Raw genomic sequence first — 21,246 nt, forward strand, 5'->3', positions numbered from 1 at the left:
CTTGAGGACAAATACTGACCCCGGGAGCTCTCACCCAGGACTTCAGGTACAGTAACAGTGACAGAAAGTGGCTGTACTTCTAAATGTTATCCTGACCTTGGCATAATGGCTTTTAGGCTTAATTTCTACAGGTCACTGCTGACATAAATGGATTCATGCCAACTCTTCAAGTTAGGACTGGGTGTGATTGTTCCATTAACAGGGAGGTCTGGTGTCTTCCCAAGTTATTAATTGGGGATGTGACTGAGAACCTCTCTGGAGACTTGTCACATCTGAAGACTACTTCTAAAGGCACAAAGGATATTGCAAGAAGGAATTTAGAGAGCGAGGCAAGGGCTTCATAAGAAAATGGGAGGCACTTAGCTTAAAGGAAAGAATACTGAATCTAGAGACAAAGGATCTGGGTTCAAATTCAGCCTCAGACACTTACTAGCTGTGAGATCCTAGACAAGTCACTTTACTGCTCTTTGCCTCAGTGTTTCCTCATCTGTAAAATGAGAATCATAACAGCACCTACCTCCCAGGGTTGTTGTGAGGATGAAATTAAATCATAATTGTAAAGCACTTGGCACCGTGCCTGGTACACTGTAGGTGATACATAAATGTTAGTTATTACTGTTGTTATTACTGGATCTGGAGACTTGGGTTCCAATCCACCTCTGAAGCTTACTATCAGTGGGAGTTTGACCTCTTGGGGCCTCAGTTTCCTCATCTGTAAAATAAAAGGGCTAGACTACGTGACCTTTGAGGTCCCCATATCTGTGATCCTCCTCAGGAAAGGCAGATCTGGGAAATAAATGGTTGTTTAAGAAGATAGTGTCTGACAACAGGTTTTTAAAATTCTGAACCATAGCTTAAAAGAGAGGAGGGATGGGTTCTCAGCCAGAGATAGAACATACTTAACAAAGGTGTCTGGAACCTCATCAAAGAGGCTTTAAATTGAGAAGGGAGAGGGATAAAGCGACCTAAATGGGTCTATCAAACAAGAGAGCACCAAGAATAGGTAGGCAAGGTACATGGCTGAGACACCCAGAAATTCACTGAAGACAAAATCCAAGAGAATATACTGGGCAGTGCAAAGAACCTGGTCAGGACTTCAGATACCACCTCTGACACATAATAGCTGTGTGACCCTGGGCAAATCACTTAACCTCTGTCTGCCTCAGATTAGGTGACCTTTCAAGGTCCCTTTCAACTGCTGTAGGTAAATGCAATAAAGGTAAACTGAGGTACACACTCTGAGCAAAATCAGTTTATTAACAGTGATGCACATAATTGTTAACAGAGTGGGTCAGACTGGCCCCCTCAGTAAGGCCAGCGACCCCAAGGAGAAGGGGGGACCCTTTTTACTGACATGCAGAAAAGGAGGGGGAAACTGAGTAGCCTGGGCACCTTTTGCTATTGTTCAGTCATTCTCAGTCATGTCCAATTCTTCATGACCCCATCTGGGGTTTTCTCAACAAAGACACTGGAGTGGTTTGCCATTTCCTTCTCCAGCTCATTTTACAGATGAGGAAACTGAGGCAAACATGCTATACTAGGAAAAGTGTGCTGGCATTCAGGAGTGGTTATTCTCACCCCTCACTGACAAGGAATGTCCACTGATTTATGTAATCTTTGTTAGGGGTCCAGTACCACCAGCTTTGCTATCCTCTTGAGAGAGATCAAACCTCCCCTAACCACACAAGGACAAGCTAGGTCAGACAACATGTCTTTTGGGGGATGGGACCAGGTTAAGCTGGTTGGGGCTTACAGATAACAAGCAGATGTCCCAGGGCCAAAAGCATGAACGATATCAACTTCTCTTTTCAACCACACCTGTAAACTAACTCAGGGGGAAAACTGGTTTCCTGAGCAAAGTGAATTCAGGCAGATGCTAACTCAATTATATAAATCTAGAAATCAGAAGTAATACTCACTTTTATCTTTTTACACAACTATAAAATCATGATCCTGTGATCTATAAAATAAATCTACACACAAATGCAATATGGGTAGGTAACATGCAGAATGAATTAGAGACTGAAATGAAAGGAGTCAAATTTAACCTCTCTAGTCTCACTGAGACCTAAGATGGGACCCATGACTAAAACATGGCTCTAGAGAGGTTATATGCATTATTCAAAATAAATAAGATAGGTAAAGGGGAGAAGGTTTGGGTAAGCAGTGTTGTATGTTAAGAAAATAAGTAATCATAGCTTATATATTGTGTTCACTATGTGCCAGGAACCATGCTAATCGCTTTACAAATATCTCATTTGACCCTCATAACACCCTTGGGAAGTAGGTGCTATTATAATCACCATTTCACAGATGGGTAAACTGAGGCAAGCAAAAGTTAAGTGACCCACCCAAGGTCACAAAGCTAGGTAGTGTCTGAGGTAGGATTTGAACTCAGGTCTTCCCTACTCCGGCCCCAGCACTCCATCCATTGAGCCAGGGACCACAGCACGGATAGTAAGGGGAAAGAAAGGTGGAGAATATTTGGAATGAAGCTCAAACGAGACCAAAGCAGACATGGTAACTTTTATCATGGAGACTATCAGGAAAGAAATAAGAAATATGAATTCGGAAAGCGATCTCAAGCCTGGCTGGAAGGCCTGACCAGAGAATATGAATTATCCAGACACATCAAGTTCTCTTTCTGCCAAAGGCAGAACACCTAATAAATTCTTAACTTGCTTTAATAATTTCATACTTCAGAAGGCAGAGGCAACAAGGGAATTGCTATTCCGGATCTAATTCTCGCCAACAAGAAGGAACTGTTTGCTGATGTAAAAATGATGGGAAGCCACAGGCATAAGGACAGGGATTGATGAGCCATGATTTAACTAGTTCAGGCAACTCTGTTGGTCACGGCAGGCTGGCACCTCTTCTGCAACTTCAAGGCCAGAGCTGCCCAGGACATTGATTGGTTAAATGACTTTTCCAAGGTCTCTAAGTCAGTGTGTATCAGTGGCAGGACTTAAACCAAGAGGCTTCAAGACCAACTCTCTAACCACTCTGACATAATGCCTCTCTCTAGAGTTGGTAGTAACTGAGACAAGTTCAAGTTTACTAAATGCTCCAGGAGGAAGAGGGTTTGCAGTGGCTAAGAAAACCAACAATGTAAAGGAAGAAAGTATTTAGTCTACTTGAGAGGGAAGGCGGCTTTTCCCAGCACAGCAAGCGCTTTTATTCAGATAATTAATGTGCTAATTTACAAACAATTCTTATCTACAGTTAAAGCCCAGGGCCTAACTACAACAGTCTTCCTCTCCCAATTAAGATAAATCAATGAAGCTGTCACCTTACACTCCCTTGGAATAAGGAGAGTGGCAGGCAAGTTTGAGAGTAACCCCTGGTCTTAAGCATCACTTATGCTTTCTCCAGACAATGACAGTGGGAAATTTTCCAATCTATCCACTTCACTCATGCGATCTGGTTTCACTCGGCAAGCCCTGAGAAAACAAGGGCTCTAAAAGACTCTGGGAAAACATCACATTTTCCAAACTTGCCTGAAAAGATATATTTAGGGGAGCAGAGGAAAAGTGGCAATGATCCTGGGATCCTTCATCAGCTCTCATGCTAAACAACCTTGTCTTACTACTTGGGAATGAAGCCCAGGGAGCAGTAAAGGAATCATCTCTCAATTATCCACGAATAGATTACTGGCTACACAGACTGAATGAGGCAGATTTGTAATCTCAGGCCCTTAGCACACTTCTGGGATTCTACTCCCCATTGACACAATTAGCCTGTACCTAGGGGATGCAACTGTAATAGCACATGCAAGATATAATTAGGAGGAGCACGCTGCTGCCAAGAACCATGGCATGGAAGAGTACAGAGCAAGAAAGAATTATGAATTACCCAGTGTTTGAGATTAATCATTCATTCAACAACTTGAACAAACTAAGCTGAAACACTGTGCTAGGAATGAAGAGGTCAGAAAGACAAATAAAAGCTCTCCGAAGCACTCCAGGAGAATAAGAAACCTATATAATTAACTGTAACACAAAGCAAAACAGAAGCGTCACAAGAGAAGTATGAACCAAGTGGCAGGGGAGGTCAAGGGAAGGAGCGTTCATTTCTGCCTAGGCAATCAGGATGGACTTCCCAGAAGGTGGCGCCTTCACAGAACACACCCTCACTGGGCATCCTTCATGTTTCCTACTCCTTGGAGGAGTTAGAAGGTACAGGGGAAAGTCAAGCAACTTGAAACCAGTACGTCTCCTCCTGCCCCTGAGAAGTACAGAACCAAGTCACTCACTATCTTGTTATTAAATACAATCAAAACTCCAAAAACCTTCCTGCTACCTAGCCCAGTGCAATGTACTTGGCCCCTGTGAAGGACAAGAAGTAAACACTGGACCCCCAGAGAGTAGATTAGAAATCATTCCTTTGTTTTCCTAAAATAGTGCATCTATGCATGTCTCTCAGAGGAAAAAGAAAGGTGATGGGAAGGAATTAGGGAAATTAGGTGCAATCTAAACATATACCATCAGGAACTTAAGATCATCTCTGATGAAAGTGGTATCAAACAGAGCAAAGTAGAGGGGCAGGTGAAAGTTTCCTGACACCCTCCCTCCTTCCCTAACATGATCAGTTCTATCACATGGATGAAAAAAGTAGACAGGGGTGATAGAGGCGAGGGAGGAGGGGATGGACTGCTTAGGCTTCCCCTCCACCAAGTCAGACCAATACTTCCAATTAGTCTGATACTCCATTTCTGGCAGTGGGACTTTTCCCATAAAATTAGCATCAGTGACACCCTGCCCCCACTGCACCCACAACCCTAGGTCCCCTGGCGCTCAGCAGTGCTGTGGCTAATATGATTATTATACCACAGAGTAGGACAGAATGAGAGCGGGTCTCCATTATATGTTTTCTTAAACAGGTTAGTGATATATCTCTAATGTCCATCTAACAAATCCATTACAGGTTTGAGAACTCTTATCTCAAAGCCTTTCATACTTGCTTTCAGCCTGGACAAGCTCCTGGGAAAACACACTATTCCTGGAGCCCAGTGACACGGATTCAAATCCCATGTGTGGCATTTACCAGGGTCACTGAAGGTGAAACAAGTGACAGAACCACTCTAGGATCTGCAGTTTTTTCTTCTCCTAGTATTTATAGAATGCCTTCAGGTTTATAAAGCATCGAGCAGATGCTATCTCATTTGAGCCTGGCAGCAACCCTGGGAGGTAGGTGCTATATTACCCCCATTTCACAGAAAGGAAACCGAGGCAGACAAAAGTAAAATGACTTGAATGTGGTCAGAGGCAAGATTTGAACTTGGGCCTATCCTCACTCTACATCCAGCACTGTAGCTATTGAGTCACCTAGCTGCCTTCATCTGTATAATGGGGTTAACTGTACAAATGTCAGTACTGCCTATTCCACAGGGTAGTGTGGGGAAGGGATTTCATAAACCTTAAGGTGCTACATAATATGAATTGCTCAGTGTATAAAGAAGCAATTATTTGGCCTACAAACAATCTCCTTCAAATTTCAAAAGCGTCCCCCTGGAGTTCTAGGTTTTCCAGATTTCATTAATGTCTGAATTTAACTTGTCCGCACTCTTTTCAATCAAACAATAAAAATTAAGTACTTACTATGTGCAAAATACCATAGCTATACATACATACATACCTGCATGCATACATACTTTCTTTTTTTTTGACAGAAATAAAGAAGTACACAAGAGGGTTGGACTTGGTCACAGATACCGTTTTCTGTTTTGGACACGCTGAGCCTACAATGCCTACTACACATTCAGTTCAAAAGGTTCATTAAGGAGTTAATAAGGCAACTCTGGTGCTCTGGATATATAGATATGGCAGTCATCTGTAATGAAGATGACAAACCTATGAGAGCTAATGAGGTGACCAAGTGAATAACTTTTGAGAAAAAAATTTAAAATGGCCCAGTTGAGTCTTACAGGACATCATATTGATAATGGACCAGCAAGGCAACTGAAGAGCAGTTAGACAGGATTATGAGGCAAAAGTAGTGTCATGAAATCCCAGAAGAGAGAGAATCCAGGAGGAAAGGGAGATTAGCAGGGCCAAATGCTACAAAGAAGTCAAGCAGGATTAATCAAAGTAGACTGGATTCTTCATCCCATCTAATCCACATTCCTAATGAGCAACTCTACCTTGGCTTGGAAGGTTTCAACCCCACTTCCCAGAACATCTCTAACACCAGCATTCTTAGGACCTGGCTAGCAACTTCCTATCTCCCAATACACCTGTCAAGGCCAGGCAGCAAGGTGATACGTTGGATAGGGCCCTAAACCTGCAGTCAGGAAGACCTGAGTTCAAATCTGACCTCAGACACTCATGAGCTGTGGGACCCGGGGCAAGTCACTTAACCATGGTCTGCCTCAGTTTCCTTATGAGTTGTTGTAAGGATCAAATGAGATAATAAATGTAAAGTGCTTAGCAGAGTGCCTGGCACATAGTAGGTGCTATATAAATGTTAGCTATTGTTATTATTATTAACTTTAAGAGTCATGGTGACCTTACCCAAGGCTTAGGCTTCAACAACCACTAATAAGTCAACAAGCATTTAAGTACCTATGATATGACAGGCCCTATGGGAGGTACAGGAACACAAATACCAAAGTGAGAGTTCCTGCCCTCAGGGAGTTTACATCATTAACTCTTAAACCTTCACCACAGAGTTTCTCATGTAAAACCTTCCTTCTCTACATTTCAGTGAGAATGCAAACATGCCCCCACTTAGGGCCCACATCTTATCAGACCAGAGAATCTGTAAAGACTCACTGATTTTCAAGAGTTAGAAGTGATCTCAGAGGTCACCTGGTCCAACTCACATTTTACTAGGAATTCCTTTTATGATACCTGAGTGGACACCGAGCTTCTCCTAGAAAAGCCCCCGTGAGGTGGAAGCCCAGACGACCCCTTCTACTTCTAGACAGCTCTAACAATCTGAACACCTGAAGACTGCTATCATGTCCCTCCTAAATCTTCTCTGCAGGGTGAATTAATCCTCCAGTCTTTTCACCTGTCCCAGCTACCCTCCTTTGGAAAATTTATAAAGTTTATAAATATCCTTTCTAAAATGTGGCACCTGGAACTAAACACAGTACTCCAAGCATGATCAACCACAGGAAAATAAAGAAGGGCTATTATCTCCCCAATTCTGGCAAATACACCTCTCTTCATACAGCTTATTTAGCGACCCTAGCATATGCTGCTTGCATTTTACTAAAACCCCCAGATCTTTTTCAGAAGAACTGCTATTTAGCCATTCCTTGTGAGGTTCATTATTTGACATCTGTCATGAAATTTATTATATGAACTATGTAGAAGTTGACATCTGTTCCTATTAAATTTCATCTCAGAGTTGGCCCATAATTTCATCCCATGTTGAGACTCCTTTGGATCCTCATTCTATTGTCCAATGTGTTCTCTAACCCTCCTAGTTTCAGATGTCATTTAGAAATGTAATAAGCATGTCCTCTGTGCATTCATCCAAGTCACAAGTTAAAATGTTAACCAGCACAGTGCCACTGGTGAAAAATCCCCCGGGTGTTCAACTAGACACCTCACTTCAGGTCAACAGAAACCCATTAGGGGCTTCTAACCTCATCATTCCAGTGAAGCTGCTCTCTCCAAAATTACTAATGATTTCTTAATTGTCAAATCCAATGGCCTTTTCTCAATCCAAAAACTCCTTTACTCCTCTACGGCCTTTGATGCTGTTAATCACCTTCTTTTCTAAGTTTCCATTATACTGGTCTCTCCTGGTTCTCCTCCTAACTGCCTGCCGGCTCCTTCTCAGTGACTTTTGCTGGCTCTTCATCCAGGTACAACCGTGGGCACCTCCAAAGGCTCTGTCCTGGGCTACCTTCTCTTCTCCCTCTAGGCTAGTATGCTTGATCTCAGCAGTTCTCAATGATTCAATGACCATCTCGATGCAGATGATTCTGAGATCCATTTGTCCAGCCCTAACCTCTCTGCTTACCTGCACTCTTACACCTGCAAATGCCTATTGGGCATTTTGAACTTTATGCCGCAAAGATAATTAGTCAATAGGTTCAAAATGGAATTCATTATCTTTGCCCCCAAACCCTCCTCCCTTTTCCAGCTTTCCCATTACTATCAAGGGTCCCATCATCCTCCCAGATCACCAGGCTAACAACCTAACTGCCAACCTCAACTGCTCACTCTCAGCCTCCACATCTAATCAGCTGCCAAATCCTACTGTTTTTTACCTTCATAACCTATCTTGTGTATACTCCCCTCTCTCCCAACACTGCCACCCCATGGAACAGGCTCTTATCTCCTCAGACTTATACCACTGTAACAGCTGGCTGATTGGTCTCTGTGCCTCAAATCTCTCCCCACTCCAATCCATCCTACACTCAGCTGACAAACTGAGGTTCCATAAGCACAGGTCTGACCATGTCATTCCCCCCCATTCAATTATACTCCAGTGAGACCCCATAACCTCCAGGATCAAATATAAAATTCTCTGTTTGGCTTTTAAAGCCCTTCATATCCACACTCTGTGATCCAGGCCACATGGGCTTCTGGGCCTTCTTCATGTTCCTCACACATTACACACTACACCTTTAACTCTGTGAATTGTCATTAGCCATTCCTCATGCCTAGACCTCTCTTCCTCCTCCTCTCCTTGTCCTGGTTTCCTTGCCCTCCTTCAAGTCTCAGCTGAAGTCCCACCTTCCACAAGATTTTCTCCAGTTCCCCTTAATCTTATGCTTTCCCTCTGAGACCACCCCCCATTTACCCTGCATGTAGCTTGTTTGCACATAGCTCTTTGCATGGTGTCTTCCCAACTAGACTGTGAGCTCCTTGAGGGCAAGGACCATGTTTTTGCCTCTCTTTGTGTCCCCAGTGCTTAGCACAGGGCCTGGTATGTAGTAGGGGCTCAATAAATGCTTGCTGACTAACTCTTCTGGTCCACTGGCATGGGCATTCAACCAGTTCTGAATCCATATAATTACACTTTACTCTAACCTCCTTCCTTCAGCCTTGTCATCCACTAGGGTGCCCACACTGATCGCCTCTACCAGATGATGCTCATGCAAACCAACCAATCTAGCTCTTTCGTTGACTCCTTTTCCACAGTCTCAAGTATGTCTTGTCATGCACTGACCAAAACTGCATGTTATTTCAGGCAATTACACTTCCAAAACACTGTTCTATGATGCCCTGACAACTTGTGTGACCTTAAGAAAATCAGGTAGCATTTCTTGGCCTAATTTTCCTCACCTAAGAAAGGAGGGGGTTGGATTACTTCTCTGAACTTTTGAATCTTTTATTTCCTGTCCATATTAGAAAAAGAAATAAGAGTGAGACGGAGAGTGATGGAGACCCCCATCTATCCTCAGAGAAGTTCTTTGGCTATTCTGGTAAGGGAGAAGGCAGGGGGAAGGAGTGGGAGCTTTCTAATAACACAAAACATTCCTCAGAAGTTTGCTGGCATGCTTCCACCTGGGGAAGGGGGGATAACCAAATTTGGCTTTGTCTTACCTTTTATAGAAGTGGAAACGTTCTGTAAAAAGCAGAAATTGACGTTCTCCTTGGAGGAAGAAGTGTCTGGCCCTAGAGACACCAGACCTCTCAGTATATTCACAGATGTGGGTGAAGTTTAACTCCTCCTTTTTGAAATAATTTCGGAGTCTCACAAAGTCAAAGTAGGATGGGACATAGATGAGAGTGTGAGACATGACTGCATCTCGATACTGAGGTAAGATCTTATCCACAAAGAAATGAAACCTGGTGAAAAAGAAGCGAATTACCATATAAATTAAGATTCCAGTATGGGCTCCACCACTAACTACCTGTGTGACCTTCAAAAAGCTACTTTATTTCTCTGTATTACATGTTCTTCAAGGTGTATAACACGCAAAATAATAACCTGTCTTGTTTACCTCAAAGGGCTACTAGAAAGACAAAAATAAGAATAAAGATTTGAAAACACTCTGAATTTGATTTATATGCTGTTTTTTTTCCCCCACAGAGATCTATCTTTATCTTCCTGGTATAAGTCCCTCTTGATTATAAGGAGTACTATTTTTTGCTCTATTGTTGCAGTTTGTTGTTATTTTATTTGATATTTTTAAATTTGTAATCATTAATGATACTGGTCTATAGTTCCTTCTGTCTATGATGTCTTTCCCAGATCTGGAGATCAGACATAAATTTTTTTTGAAAAATTTAGATATTGTTATATCTTTCATAACTATGGAGAGAGGATAAATTCTAAATAATGACAGAGTAAATTGTTAAGAGACAAAAGACATAAATTATACTTTATATTCGGTTTGATATTTAATTATATAAAAATAAAAGGCTTTGCCACAAGAAAGCAATACACTAGGATAACGAAAGAAACAAACTTTAAGAAATAGAGGTTGTACCAAATTCATATGAGAAGTACCTGCTACATCACCATGGAGACTAACTCCATGTACAGGAACTCCAACTTCCACTCAAGCCTATGACTTAATAAGTGAGTCCTATGGAGCTATCTGAGGCTACCAAGTGTCAAAGTCAGCACTGGATCCCAGATTTTACGAAATTCAAGTCCAGGACCCTACTCACAATGCCATGTGAATCAAACATTGAAGATCTAAGAGGACCTGACACAAAAGACTAGAAGCCATTCTCCAGGAGACATTGGTGTATTCTATTCAAATTCCAAGATCTTCTTGGAACTCTAGGATTAAATATAAATTCATTTATTTGGCATTTAAAGCCCTACAGATCCTCCCTCCAACTTCCCTTTCTACCGTTATTCCACAATAATCCTCTTTGTGAACACAACAGTTCATCACAACTGGCTGCCTTACTATTCTTTATAAATGGCATCCCATCAGCCTTAACTGTACCCAATGCTTGGAATGTATGCCCTCCTCCCCTTTACCTCATATGATCCCTAGTCTCCTTCAAAACTCTGCTCAAGGGCTTCTACAGGAGACTTTCCTGGCCTGTCCCCTTTCCCCTACCAGGTCCTTCTCCCTAACTGCACCTCAATGTGTACATGTTCCTTTCCCTGACTAGACTAAGCTCCTAGAGAGCAAGGACTGCTTCACTCTTATCTTTGCATTCAAAAAATCCTACATGACTGATTATTATGTGATCAAACACCAAGAACAGGCTGTTCTAAAAAGAGGAAATAAAAATATTAACCACTGCATGAAAAAATTAATAACCAGAGAAATACAAATTTAAACAACTGAGAAATCACTAAACATTCAACAAATTGGCAAAGATAATAAAAGCCAATGCAGTTGTGGTAAAACAGGTAGGCCATTACATACCTGGTGGGACTGTAAATTGGTCCAACCTTTATGGAAAGCAGCATGGAATTATAAAATAAAGGTGGAAAAAAATGAGCATACCGTCTGACCCAGCATCCCAAAGGGTCATGACAGGAAGAAAAAAAACAACCCTATCTGTACAAGAATATTCCTAACAGGATTATTTGTAACAGCAAATGATTAGAAATAAATTAGATGTTTATTGATTGAGGATGGCTGAACAAATTATGGTATATGAATGTAATGGAATATTATTGTGCCATAAGAAATAATAAATACAAAGTCAAGGTTATGTTGGAGGAAATACATGAAATGATGCAGGATAAAAAAAAATCAAACCAAAACCCCACTGGACAGAGTAGCAATTATGCAGTAAAAATAACATCTACAAATGTGCAACAGTTATACAAAAAAGGTTAAAAAGAATCACAAAAACAAGGACAATCTGGGTACTCATTAAATTTGTACACACCTTGGGGCATGAGACTAATAATAAGCAAGTAGCAGATCAACACAAGGTTGTTTATTTAATTATGAATAATCTCTTGGTTTGGGTTTTTTTTCTAGAGAAAGAGGGGACAAGGATAGAGGAGTTATCAAGTAAGCTTATATTTCTTATGCTTTTGTTTTTATTTTACCTGGACTTGTCAATGGAAATTAAAATAAAATTTATGTATTTTTTTAAAAGTGATAACACAATTCATTGGAGAAAATTATACAGGACCCAACACGTCCCAGAACTCACGTGTGTAATCCTGCTTTGCAAATGCTATCAATTCAGGATTTCAGAACTGAATAGGACCTTAGAGACCACACCATCGGGTCCAGCAGTCGGCAAACTGGCCACACGCAGCCACTGCTTCATTTTGTATGGCCTGCCAGCTAAGAATGGTTTTTGTAATTCAAAATACCTATTTTATTTAAATACAAGTATGTTACTAAATAGATTTACATTATTAAATTATATTTTGTCATATTTTAAAATTAAATATATACATGTTAAAAAAATTGTTATTTAAAAATGTAAAGACCATTTTAAGCTCTTAGGTCATACAAAAATAGGTGATGGTCAGTGACCCTCAGGCTATATTTACCAATCCAAGGTCTAGTCCAAAACCCTCATTTTATAGATGAAGAAAATAAGGCCCATAAGGCAGTTAGGTGGCACAGTAGATTAGAATGCTGGGCCTAGAATCAGGAAGACCTTAGTTCAAATCTGGCCTCTGACATGTACTGGCTGTATGACCCTGGACAAGTCATTTAACCTCAGTTTCCTCATCTGTAAAATGGGGATATTAAGAGCACCTACCTCTCAGGATTGTAGTGAATCTCACATGAGGTATCTGCAAAGCATTTAAAACAGTGCCTGACACATAGTAGATGCTTAATAAATTGTTTCCTTTCTTCCTTCCTACGGAGAAGTAATTTTCCCAAGATCACACAGGTAATAAGTGGCATGGCCAAAATTTAAACTCAAGTATTTTATGCTTATTCAATTACACTATTCAGTCAATACCACGGAGTCAATATCTAAATAAGGCACAAAACCAGACCATTACGCAGCTGGTTGGGTGACGAGGGTTTAGTCCTGGCTCTGTTATTTACTATCTTTGGACCCTGGACAAGTCATTTTATCAATTTGTGTTTCAGCTTTTTTATCATTAATGAGGTCAGCTGGACCAGATGATCCCTCTCCATGTCTAACATTTAAGGATTTCACAAGTTCAGGCAACTTATGAAGTTACACATGTAAAAACTTTATATTTCACATAACATGAGTGATCAGGACGGTGTGGTGTGCACTGGGAAGTCTTAGAGGTAGGCTGGAGCTGAGGATGAAGAAGAGACAACTGTCCATTCTCACAGAGGGTAATTCTGGGACTTCGTCAAGTCCATTTTAGGGCACACAGAGAAAAGCAAGGTCTGACAAAGGACTTTCAGGCTCATCGTGACAACATCTACAGTCAGTACCAAAGCGGGTTACCAGCCCCATGGCGATAGTCTCCTAAAATCACATGAGGCAATGTCAGAGAATAACACCTTCTGAAATTAAAACTGATAAAAACCAACATAAACAGCCTTTGATTATCCCTCTGCAGAAATAAGCCATTAGATGGTTTAAGAGAACCTGAGAATTGTACAAACTGCTGCACACTGCAGTGAGCCCAACCAGGAGAACAATTTATACAATAACATTGTAAAGACAAACAACCCTGAAAGGTTTAATATCTGAATAATCCAACAGTCGACTACAGCTCCAGAGCACTAAAGCTAGCCACCTCCTGGCAGAAAGGTGATGGACTCAAGATGCAGAATGTGACAGAACAGGTGGAGGTGGGAATTTTGTTTGTGTTTGACTCTGCATATTTGTTACAAGGGTTTTGTCTTTTAATCCCCTCAATCAGGGGGTTGATGTAGAAAAGAAAATAAATACTTGTTGATTGAATAAAATTTAAAAATCAACTTAAAAGTAGCCCATTCAAAGAGAATGTTTCTAAATCTGTTGCTTCTAAGAGCGGTGGGTTTCCTGAATTTCAGCACAAAGCTTAAAGGCCACACGTAAAGACATAAATTTAAAATATTACTCATGTAACTTGAGGTAGCTGGGGGGTGCAATAGATAGTGCTGGACCTGGATTCAGGAAGACCCGCGTTTGAATTCTGCCTCAGATATCAGCTAGCTGCATCAGTTTCCTCACCTGTAAAATGGGAGAACTGGAATTAACAGTATCTAAGGTGACTTCCAGCTCTATATCTACAATCCCATCATCTTGGAAACCTTGCCTTCTCTGGCAAGGAAGTGCTATAATGACCCAAGGCTTTGGTGACTAACAAGGAATATGAAAAATGGCGAGTTCAACAGTGCAAAATTTGTCAGTGTTCCTACTGCACAGGGGGAGAGTGCGCCTTGAGTGGCAAACTTGAACATCCAACTTTCATGATAGGTCTATCCCTGTGGCACAGATTAGGTTATTACAGCCTGCAAACAATAATCCCTGAAGACCACTTAACTCTTTTTCTTTGAGATTTATACTCACTAAGCAACCTTCTATTATTAATTTGCCTTTCCAATTAGACTTTCCAACTGGGAAGAGAATGCACTGACCAGCCAATGAGTATCTGAGCCAGTCAGCAGTTCTATTTCTCACTGCAAATTAATGAACCAGCCTGCTGGTTGCTGTCTCGTCAGTCTGTTTAGGGAGCAAACTGCTTCCTCAGACTCTCACTGGAGATTAAAATAAAGACCCCAGGCCTGGGAAATGGAGGACTTGCCTTTGAACCCAGGGGCCCTCTGCCAGCATGGCCTGAGCAGCCAGCTGCCCACTCTCTCCATTGCCATCTCTTTAGTGCAACAGCTACGATTTAGAGGGTACAGGATAGCTATCTTTTACCCTTTAACTGATATTTATTTTAAAACTATGTGCAAAGTGTCAAGAATTCAAGGATGAAACACGATAGGCTCTGCCCTCAAGGGACATACAATTTAAGGAAAGTATGAAATACAGAACACAAAAAAGGTATAAAAGGTAGAATTCAATAAGGGAAAATTAATATATTCAAAGTGCTCTAAAAAACTGATGGAGAGGTCACTCAGCTAAAGGTGGCTCAGGGAAGGCATCATGAAGATGGGGATACCTGAACTGGGCCTTGAAAGAAGAGAAAGCTCTGAGAAAGCAAAGATGAGGAGGGAGTATTTCTGTCAAAAGGCACCCCCATTTCTCTAGTTCCTCAGACTCAAAAACCTCAGCATTGTCCTTGGCTTCCCCTCACACACCTCATCGGCTGCCAGATTTTGCTGGCTCTGCCTCCATACTGTTCACACCTGACACCTTTTCTCTAGCCATACACTTATATGACCTTAGCTCAAGTCCTCACTCCCACCTGGCCTGGACTGCTGCCTCCTCATCAGTCTCCCTGCCTCAAATCTTTCGTCACTCCAACTCATCTTCCACACTACTGCCGAAGTAATTTATCTTCTTCAGAAATCAGGCCATGTCACCAGTGATTCCCTAATGCCTCTAGCTGTTACACACACAACCACCTGTCTTTCCAGGTTCATTAGATACTACTTCCCTTCTCTCAATGGACAGTCCATTCAAACAGGTCTCTCTGTTCCTCACACATGGCAGTCCTCCGGGCCTGAAATGCACTCCCTCCTCAGCCTTGACTTCTTTTCAGACTCAGGTACCATCTACAAGAAGTCTTTCCTGGTTCCTCCCCAAATACCTGGCATTTATCTTTTATTTGTTCTACATATACTTAGATATATCCATTTGTCTCTCTAAAGGGAATATAAGCTCCTTGAGAACAAGGATTGTTTTATTTCTGTCTTTGTACCATGGACACCTAGCACAGTAATAAATGCTTGTTGACTGACTGAATGAAGATCAGTGTCCTGAGATCTGGCAGGCGACAGCGACAAGACTCTGTAAGCTGAATATTCATTTAATAAAAAATATTTCTTAGTGTATTCTCTGCACTGAATTTTGGCATTATGGATGTGACTAAAATGTGGATAGCCTTTGACCTCGAGGTTCCACTGCTAAGCATAAGACCCAAGGAAGTCAATGGCAGAAAAGCACCTTATACCCTCAAATATTTGCAGCAGCCCTTGTTGTAAAAGCAAAAAACAGGAAACAAAGTAGACGGCCATCAAGCTGGAAACGGCTAATTAAGCTGTAGAACATGAATGGAATGGAACACAGCTGTGCTGTAAGAAGCAATGTGTATGAAGACTTCTATGAAGAGGACAAAGTGAAGTCAGCAGAACCAGGAAAACGATATATACGACCCCAGCACTGTAAATGGAAAGTGCCACAAAAACCAACCAAGGTGAACAGTACATGCTGCAAAATTACAATGATTTGACTCAGTCCCAAAGAAGAGACGACACCTTCCTCCACTTCTTTAAGAGGTGAGAGACTACAGGTGCAGAAAACCACATACAGCCCCAAACTTCTCCCTTCTGCTGGTTAGTTTTGTTATGCTGGGTTTTTTTCCTCTTTTTTTTAGCCTTTGTTATAAGGTATAAAGGCCTATTCTCAGGGAAAGGGAGGCAGAGGAATACATTGGGAAATGCAGGTGAAGGAAAAAGAAAAGTTATCAATAAAAATATATTTATAAAAAAATGTTACCTGCATAGCACTGTGCTAGTATAAGAAATGAGCCAACCAACATACGATTGTTCTACATAACAGTGCCAGTGGAGTAAAAATCTATCACTCATTGGGGGCTGATGAGGGAATAATTTATTTAGGTCAACAAAAACCAGTAAAATCAGTTGGGAGCCGCCCAGTAGCAGCCTCCTGAAGCCCAAATACCCAGGTACACCATAGAGGGCTAATTACCTACCTGGCATCTATTACAGAAAGGAGGTTTTCAGCTTCTAGTCTCTGGAAGACATGTGGGAGCTGCACCAGGACCTGACTGATGGAGCCAGTCATCGAGATGCTCCTCACAGCTACCTATAAAAAATTATCAAGACCTTCAGGAAAGGAAGGAGGATGCAGCACAGCAGAATAACAGATGTGGCCTTCTCTTTGTGGGTGTTTCTCTACATTTCCCCACAACCTTTTTCTGCCTAGATGGGAACTAAGCACTGCCCTCCCCTTTCCTTTGACCCTTTACCTCCCACAATAAAATAACATCAATAATAATAATAATAATAATAATATTAATGATGAAGATGAGGATGATAATAGCTAACATTTATATAGCATCTGCAATGTGCCAGGCACTGTACTAAGCACTTTACGATTATTATCTCATTTGATTCTCACTTGGGAGGTAGGTGTTGTTATTATTCTCATTTTACAGATGAGAAAACTGAGGCAAAGAGAGGTGAACTGACTTGCCTAGGGTCACACAACTAGTAAGTATCAGGAGGCCAGAATTAAACTCAGATCTTCCAGATTCCACTCCATGCTCTATCCACTGCACCCCCAATGTAGAGACTCTGCCATTACTCTGCTTGAGGAACCTACCTGCCCTTGGTAATTGACACAGTACTTGCTGAAGACTGAGTTGATCTGGGCCTCTTGCAAGGCACCAAACAGCAGCGTCTGTCGGTAATATTTGGACCAGTTATTCAAGCTCCACATGCGCACTCGGGAGAAGTCCACCCCATGAGAGTCCAAAGGAAGTAAGTTCATATGATTCATCAGATGCTATGAACAAAAGGTGAAGAAAGAGTCACATATTGTCAGATGCTGCCAGTATGTTAACTTGTTTGGCTTAACTACACACAAATGATACAAAGATTTTAGTTTGGTTCTTTTCCCCTGTCTTTCTTTTTTCAATGGGGGAGATAGTAATAAAAGGATTGTCCCTAAAAAGAAAAGTTCACCATCAATGAAGCATTTTTAAAAAGTGAACAGAAAAGAACAGAAGGCCAGAAGGAAACAGAGACAAGCAGGGCAACTTTGAAAGCTAATTAATGATAAAGCAAGCTGTACATAAGAGATTCATGGTTTCACAGACAATCATCTTTTTCTTCCTGACTTTATACAGAAATACACATTTTATTTGGTATTTAAGTTCATTTAAAAGGAAAATACAAATGCCATAAAAAGAAGTGTCTACCTTGCCAAATTCATCTCTAGTGCCTATCCAGGCCCAGATAGACACTTATTAATCTGTGACTAGCAGGTTCTCTGCCAAAAGCCTGCTACTGATGAGGCTTTGACCAAGGTCAAACGTTTGATCCTAACAGAGAAAAAACTCCCAGACACACAAGGGGCACCTTAAATCCCACAGGTACCATACCCACAACGGGACTAGGTGAGGAAATTTGGTCAGTTCACTCTAACCCCTGTGCTCAATGACTTCCAATTACTCTCTGTCAGCTCCAGGATTAAACATGGTAAAGTGGATAGTGCTGGGGTTGGAGTCAGGAAGATTCATCTCCCTAACTTCTAATCTGGCCTCAGAAACTGGCTGGTTGTATGACCCTGGGCAAGACACTTAACCTTGTTTGCCTCAGTTTCCTCATCTGTAAAACGAGCTGGAGAAGAAAAGAAAATGGCAAATCATTCCAGTATCTTTGCTAAGGAAATCCCAACTGGGGTCACAGAGAGTTGGACATGATTGAAATGACTTAACAACAACAAATCTGGAATGAAATTTGGAATTATGCAGATAAAGTGGCTAAAATGTCCACACACTTTGACACAAAGAACCACCATTGTTAGGCATCTAACCCAAGAGGGTCACTGATAAAAAGAAGGATTCTATATATACCAAAATATTAGCATGTTTTTTTTAGTAGCAAAGAACTGATAGATGCCCATCTACTGGGGGATAGTTAAACAAACTGTGGCACATGAATGTAATGAACAATTACTATACTATAAGAAACAATCAATATAATGAATTCAAAGAAGCAAGGCCTATACAAGCTAATGCAGAAAAAAGAAGAGCCAAGAAAACAATATGTATAATAGTCACAACAAGATAAATGGAAAGAACCAAAAAAAAACAATGGAAAATGAATGTGGCAAAGTGACCAAACAATAAGCGTGACCCCAAAGAATTTAAGACAACACTTTCCCCAATTCCTTTGCAGATTCGAGGACTCCAGGGGTGTGAAACATGACATATAATTCAGATTTTTTTCAATGAATTGATTAGTTTGGGGTTTTCTTTCTTCTTCTTTCTTTGAATAAATTTAATTTGGCTTCTGGGAAAAAAACTGTTTTGCCGGTAGGCTCTTTACTCCCCTAGAAATGGCCTTAAGAAGACTCACTTGAATATATAGCAAGGTTTCAAGTTGTTATCTCTTTACCAGAAAGCAAGCTAAGCAGTACACATTTGGAGAAGACATTATTACCAGGACATGCTCCCAATTCTGCATCAGGTAAATGTCGACTTGGTCAATGATGAGAATCTCAATGGAAGATAAGAAGTCAAAGTCCCTCTTCTTTTCTCCTTCTGCACCAATAATGGTCCTCAAGCCAAGAGGGGAGGCAATGAGAATATCGGAGGAGTAAAATGGAGCATAAAGTCGGATGCTTCGCTGAAGAACTGCAACTCCTGCACAAAAAAAGGAGACAAATGTTTTAATAGGCTCATTATTTAATAGTCATTTGTATGCTGAAGAGAAGATCTTAATGTGCCTTTCATAAAGCCCTGGTATATATTAAATATATACACACACACACACACACACACACACACATATACACACATACATATATATATATAAAATATGTATATTGGGTATATATTAAATACATACATACATATATATATAAATATGTATATTGGGTATATTTATATATAAAAGCCTCCTACTTTCCATTTAGCCTTGCAATCTGATAGCAGCTACCGAACTCAACTCTGTTCCTGATTGCCCATGGTAGAGTTATACACTGCCAACAGGGACAATTCTTCCATCATTAGAGAAACACTAGTTAGTTTCTTGGAAAAAGTATCATTCCTGGAAGCTCTTAGACGTGTACCCTCTCTCTCTGTGGCCCAGCACAAAGAGTATTGGTTCCTGAGTAGGAGCAACTGGTTCAAATACCACCTTTGATGCCTGCTACCCAGATGACTTCGATTTAATTTTGAACAGGCCTCAGTTTTCATCTGTAAAATGACAGTTGGAAGAACTGGTGTCTGAGGTCTCTTCTAATTCTATCTGATAGATAAATCCCCCAATGGAATATAAGTTCCATGAGACTACTAACTGTGTCATTTTTTTGTCTCTAAAACCTTGCACAAGGACTTGTATACTGCATACTACTGAATGACCCTATGATTCTTGCCAGGCAGACCTAGGCTAGATCCATTTTAATACCTTGTTTACAATCTCATTCTTAAGTGAGACCAGAAAACACTAGGTAAGAACCACACAGGAGTATTCAGTATAGGTAGGAGACAGTGCATATGGCTTTCCCAGCAGGTTATGTAATAATTAGGCCCCAGGCAGGGCCAAAAGTCTAAGATGCCAAGTGTCCTATCTATTAAGCCACATCCTAAATTTATTATCTTCTGTACTGGCCATTAATAAAAGTAATACTTAACAACTTTATTACCAATTAAGGAGGGCTGTGTTTCTTTCTTAACTTTCTTGTCAATAGTTGGTCCTTTACATTAAGTGTGGTCAGAAGTGGAAAAAAAAATATTAAGTCATAAATATTCCTAGTAGTATAGATTTAGAGTGGGAAGGAAAGCTTAGTTCAATGCCCTCTTTTTTTTTTAAAATGCTCAAAAGATATCCTTTGTTTTTAATTTCTCAATATATACCTCCCTACTCTGTCCTCCAAAGAACCACCCCTTATAATAATTTAAAAAAAAAGTGAAAAAGCAATTCAGCAAAACTAACCAAGATATCAACTAAGCCTGACATCAAAAGCAGTATTCCCTACCCAAAATTCCTCTTATCACCCCACCTCTACAAAGGAAGAGAGAAGTGCTCAAACCCCCTCATTTTAAAGATGAGGAAACTAAGGACCAGAAAAGTGAGCAAATCACAAGTAGTAAGTGGCACAGCTGGGATCTGAACCCATATGTTCTGACTTCAAATCTTATACTCTTTGGGTAGCCAAGCAAACAGAGCCCTGGTCACTTAGGGGGCAAGAACATACATAGCCACACTCGTAAAGGGGAGAGGGCTGGCTTCACAGTTCGCCAGTGAGCTGGAAGCATAAACTCAAGCACTGCTCAGTGGAAGTCCCATAATAATGACAAATGAAAACAGGATTTGTGGACAAAAAAAGGCATCTTGGTTCAAAACACAGCCCCAGGATGCCACTAAACCATTATTTCAGACTCTGCATGCATCAGATGGACACATGCAGCATCTTGTAACAACGAACAACCTTTTTCTCCCTGGGTTAAAATGACTGTACACACGTTCCCTACCCCCACCCAGGCTCTCGACAGCATCAGGATAATAACCTTCCTCCCAAGGTTGTTACCATGCAGCAGAGAGCAGGCTTGCCTCTG

General features: G+C 40.9%; 1 protein-coding gene across 1 annotated transcript in view; it reads right to left on the reverse strand.

The window, feature by feature from the left end:
* The window catches only part of UTP25 (UTP25 small subunit processor component), a 40,943-nt gene that overhangs the window by 4,337 nt on the left and 15,360 nt on the right, over positions 1-21,246 (reverse strand). Inside the window, exons 8-11 of the mRNA XM_027870715.1 lie at positions 19,127-19,329; positions 17,283-17,465; positions 16,651-16,763; positions 9,507-9,752 (exon numbers count right to left, since the gene is read on the reverse strand). Coding sequence (XP_027726516.1) covers positions 9,507-9,752; positions 16,651-16,763; positions 17,283-17,465; positions 19,127-19,329 — 745 coding nt within the window. The remainder of the gene's footprint in view (positions 1-9,506; positions 9,753-16,650; positions 16,764-17,282; positions 17,466-19,126; positions 19,330-21,246) is intronic.

The sequence above is a fragment of the Vombatus ursinus genome, unplaced genomic scaffold (assembly GCF_900497805.2).
Source record: "Vombatus ursinus unplaced genomic scaffold, bare-nosed wombat genome assembly UNPS02014798.1, whole genome shotgun sequence".
NCBI lineage: Eukaryota > Metazoa > Chordata > Mammalia > Diprotodontia > Vombatidae > Vombatus > Vombatus ursinus.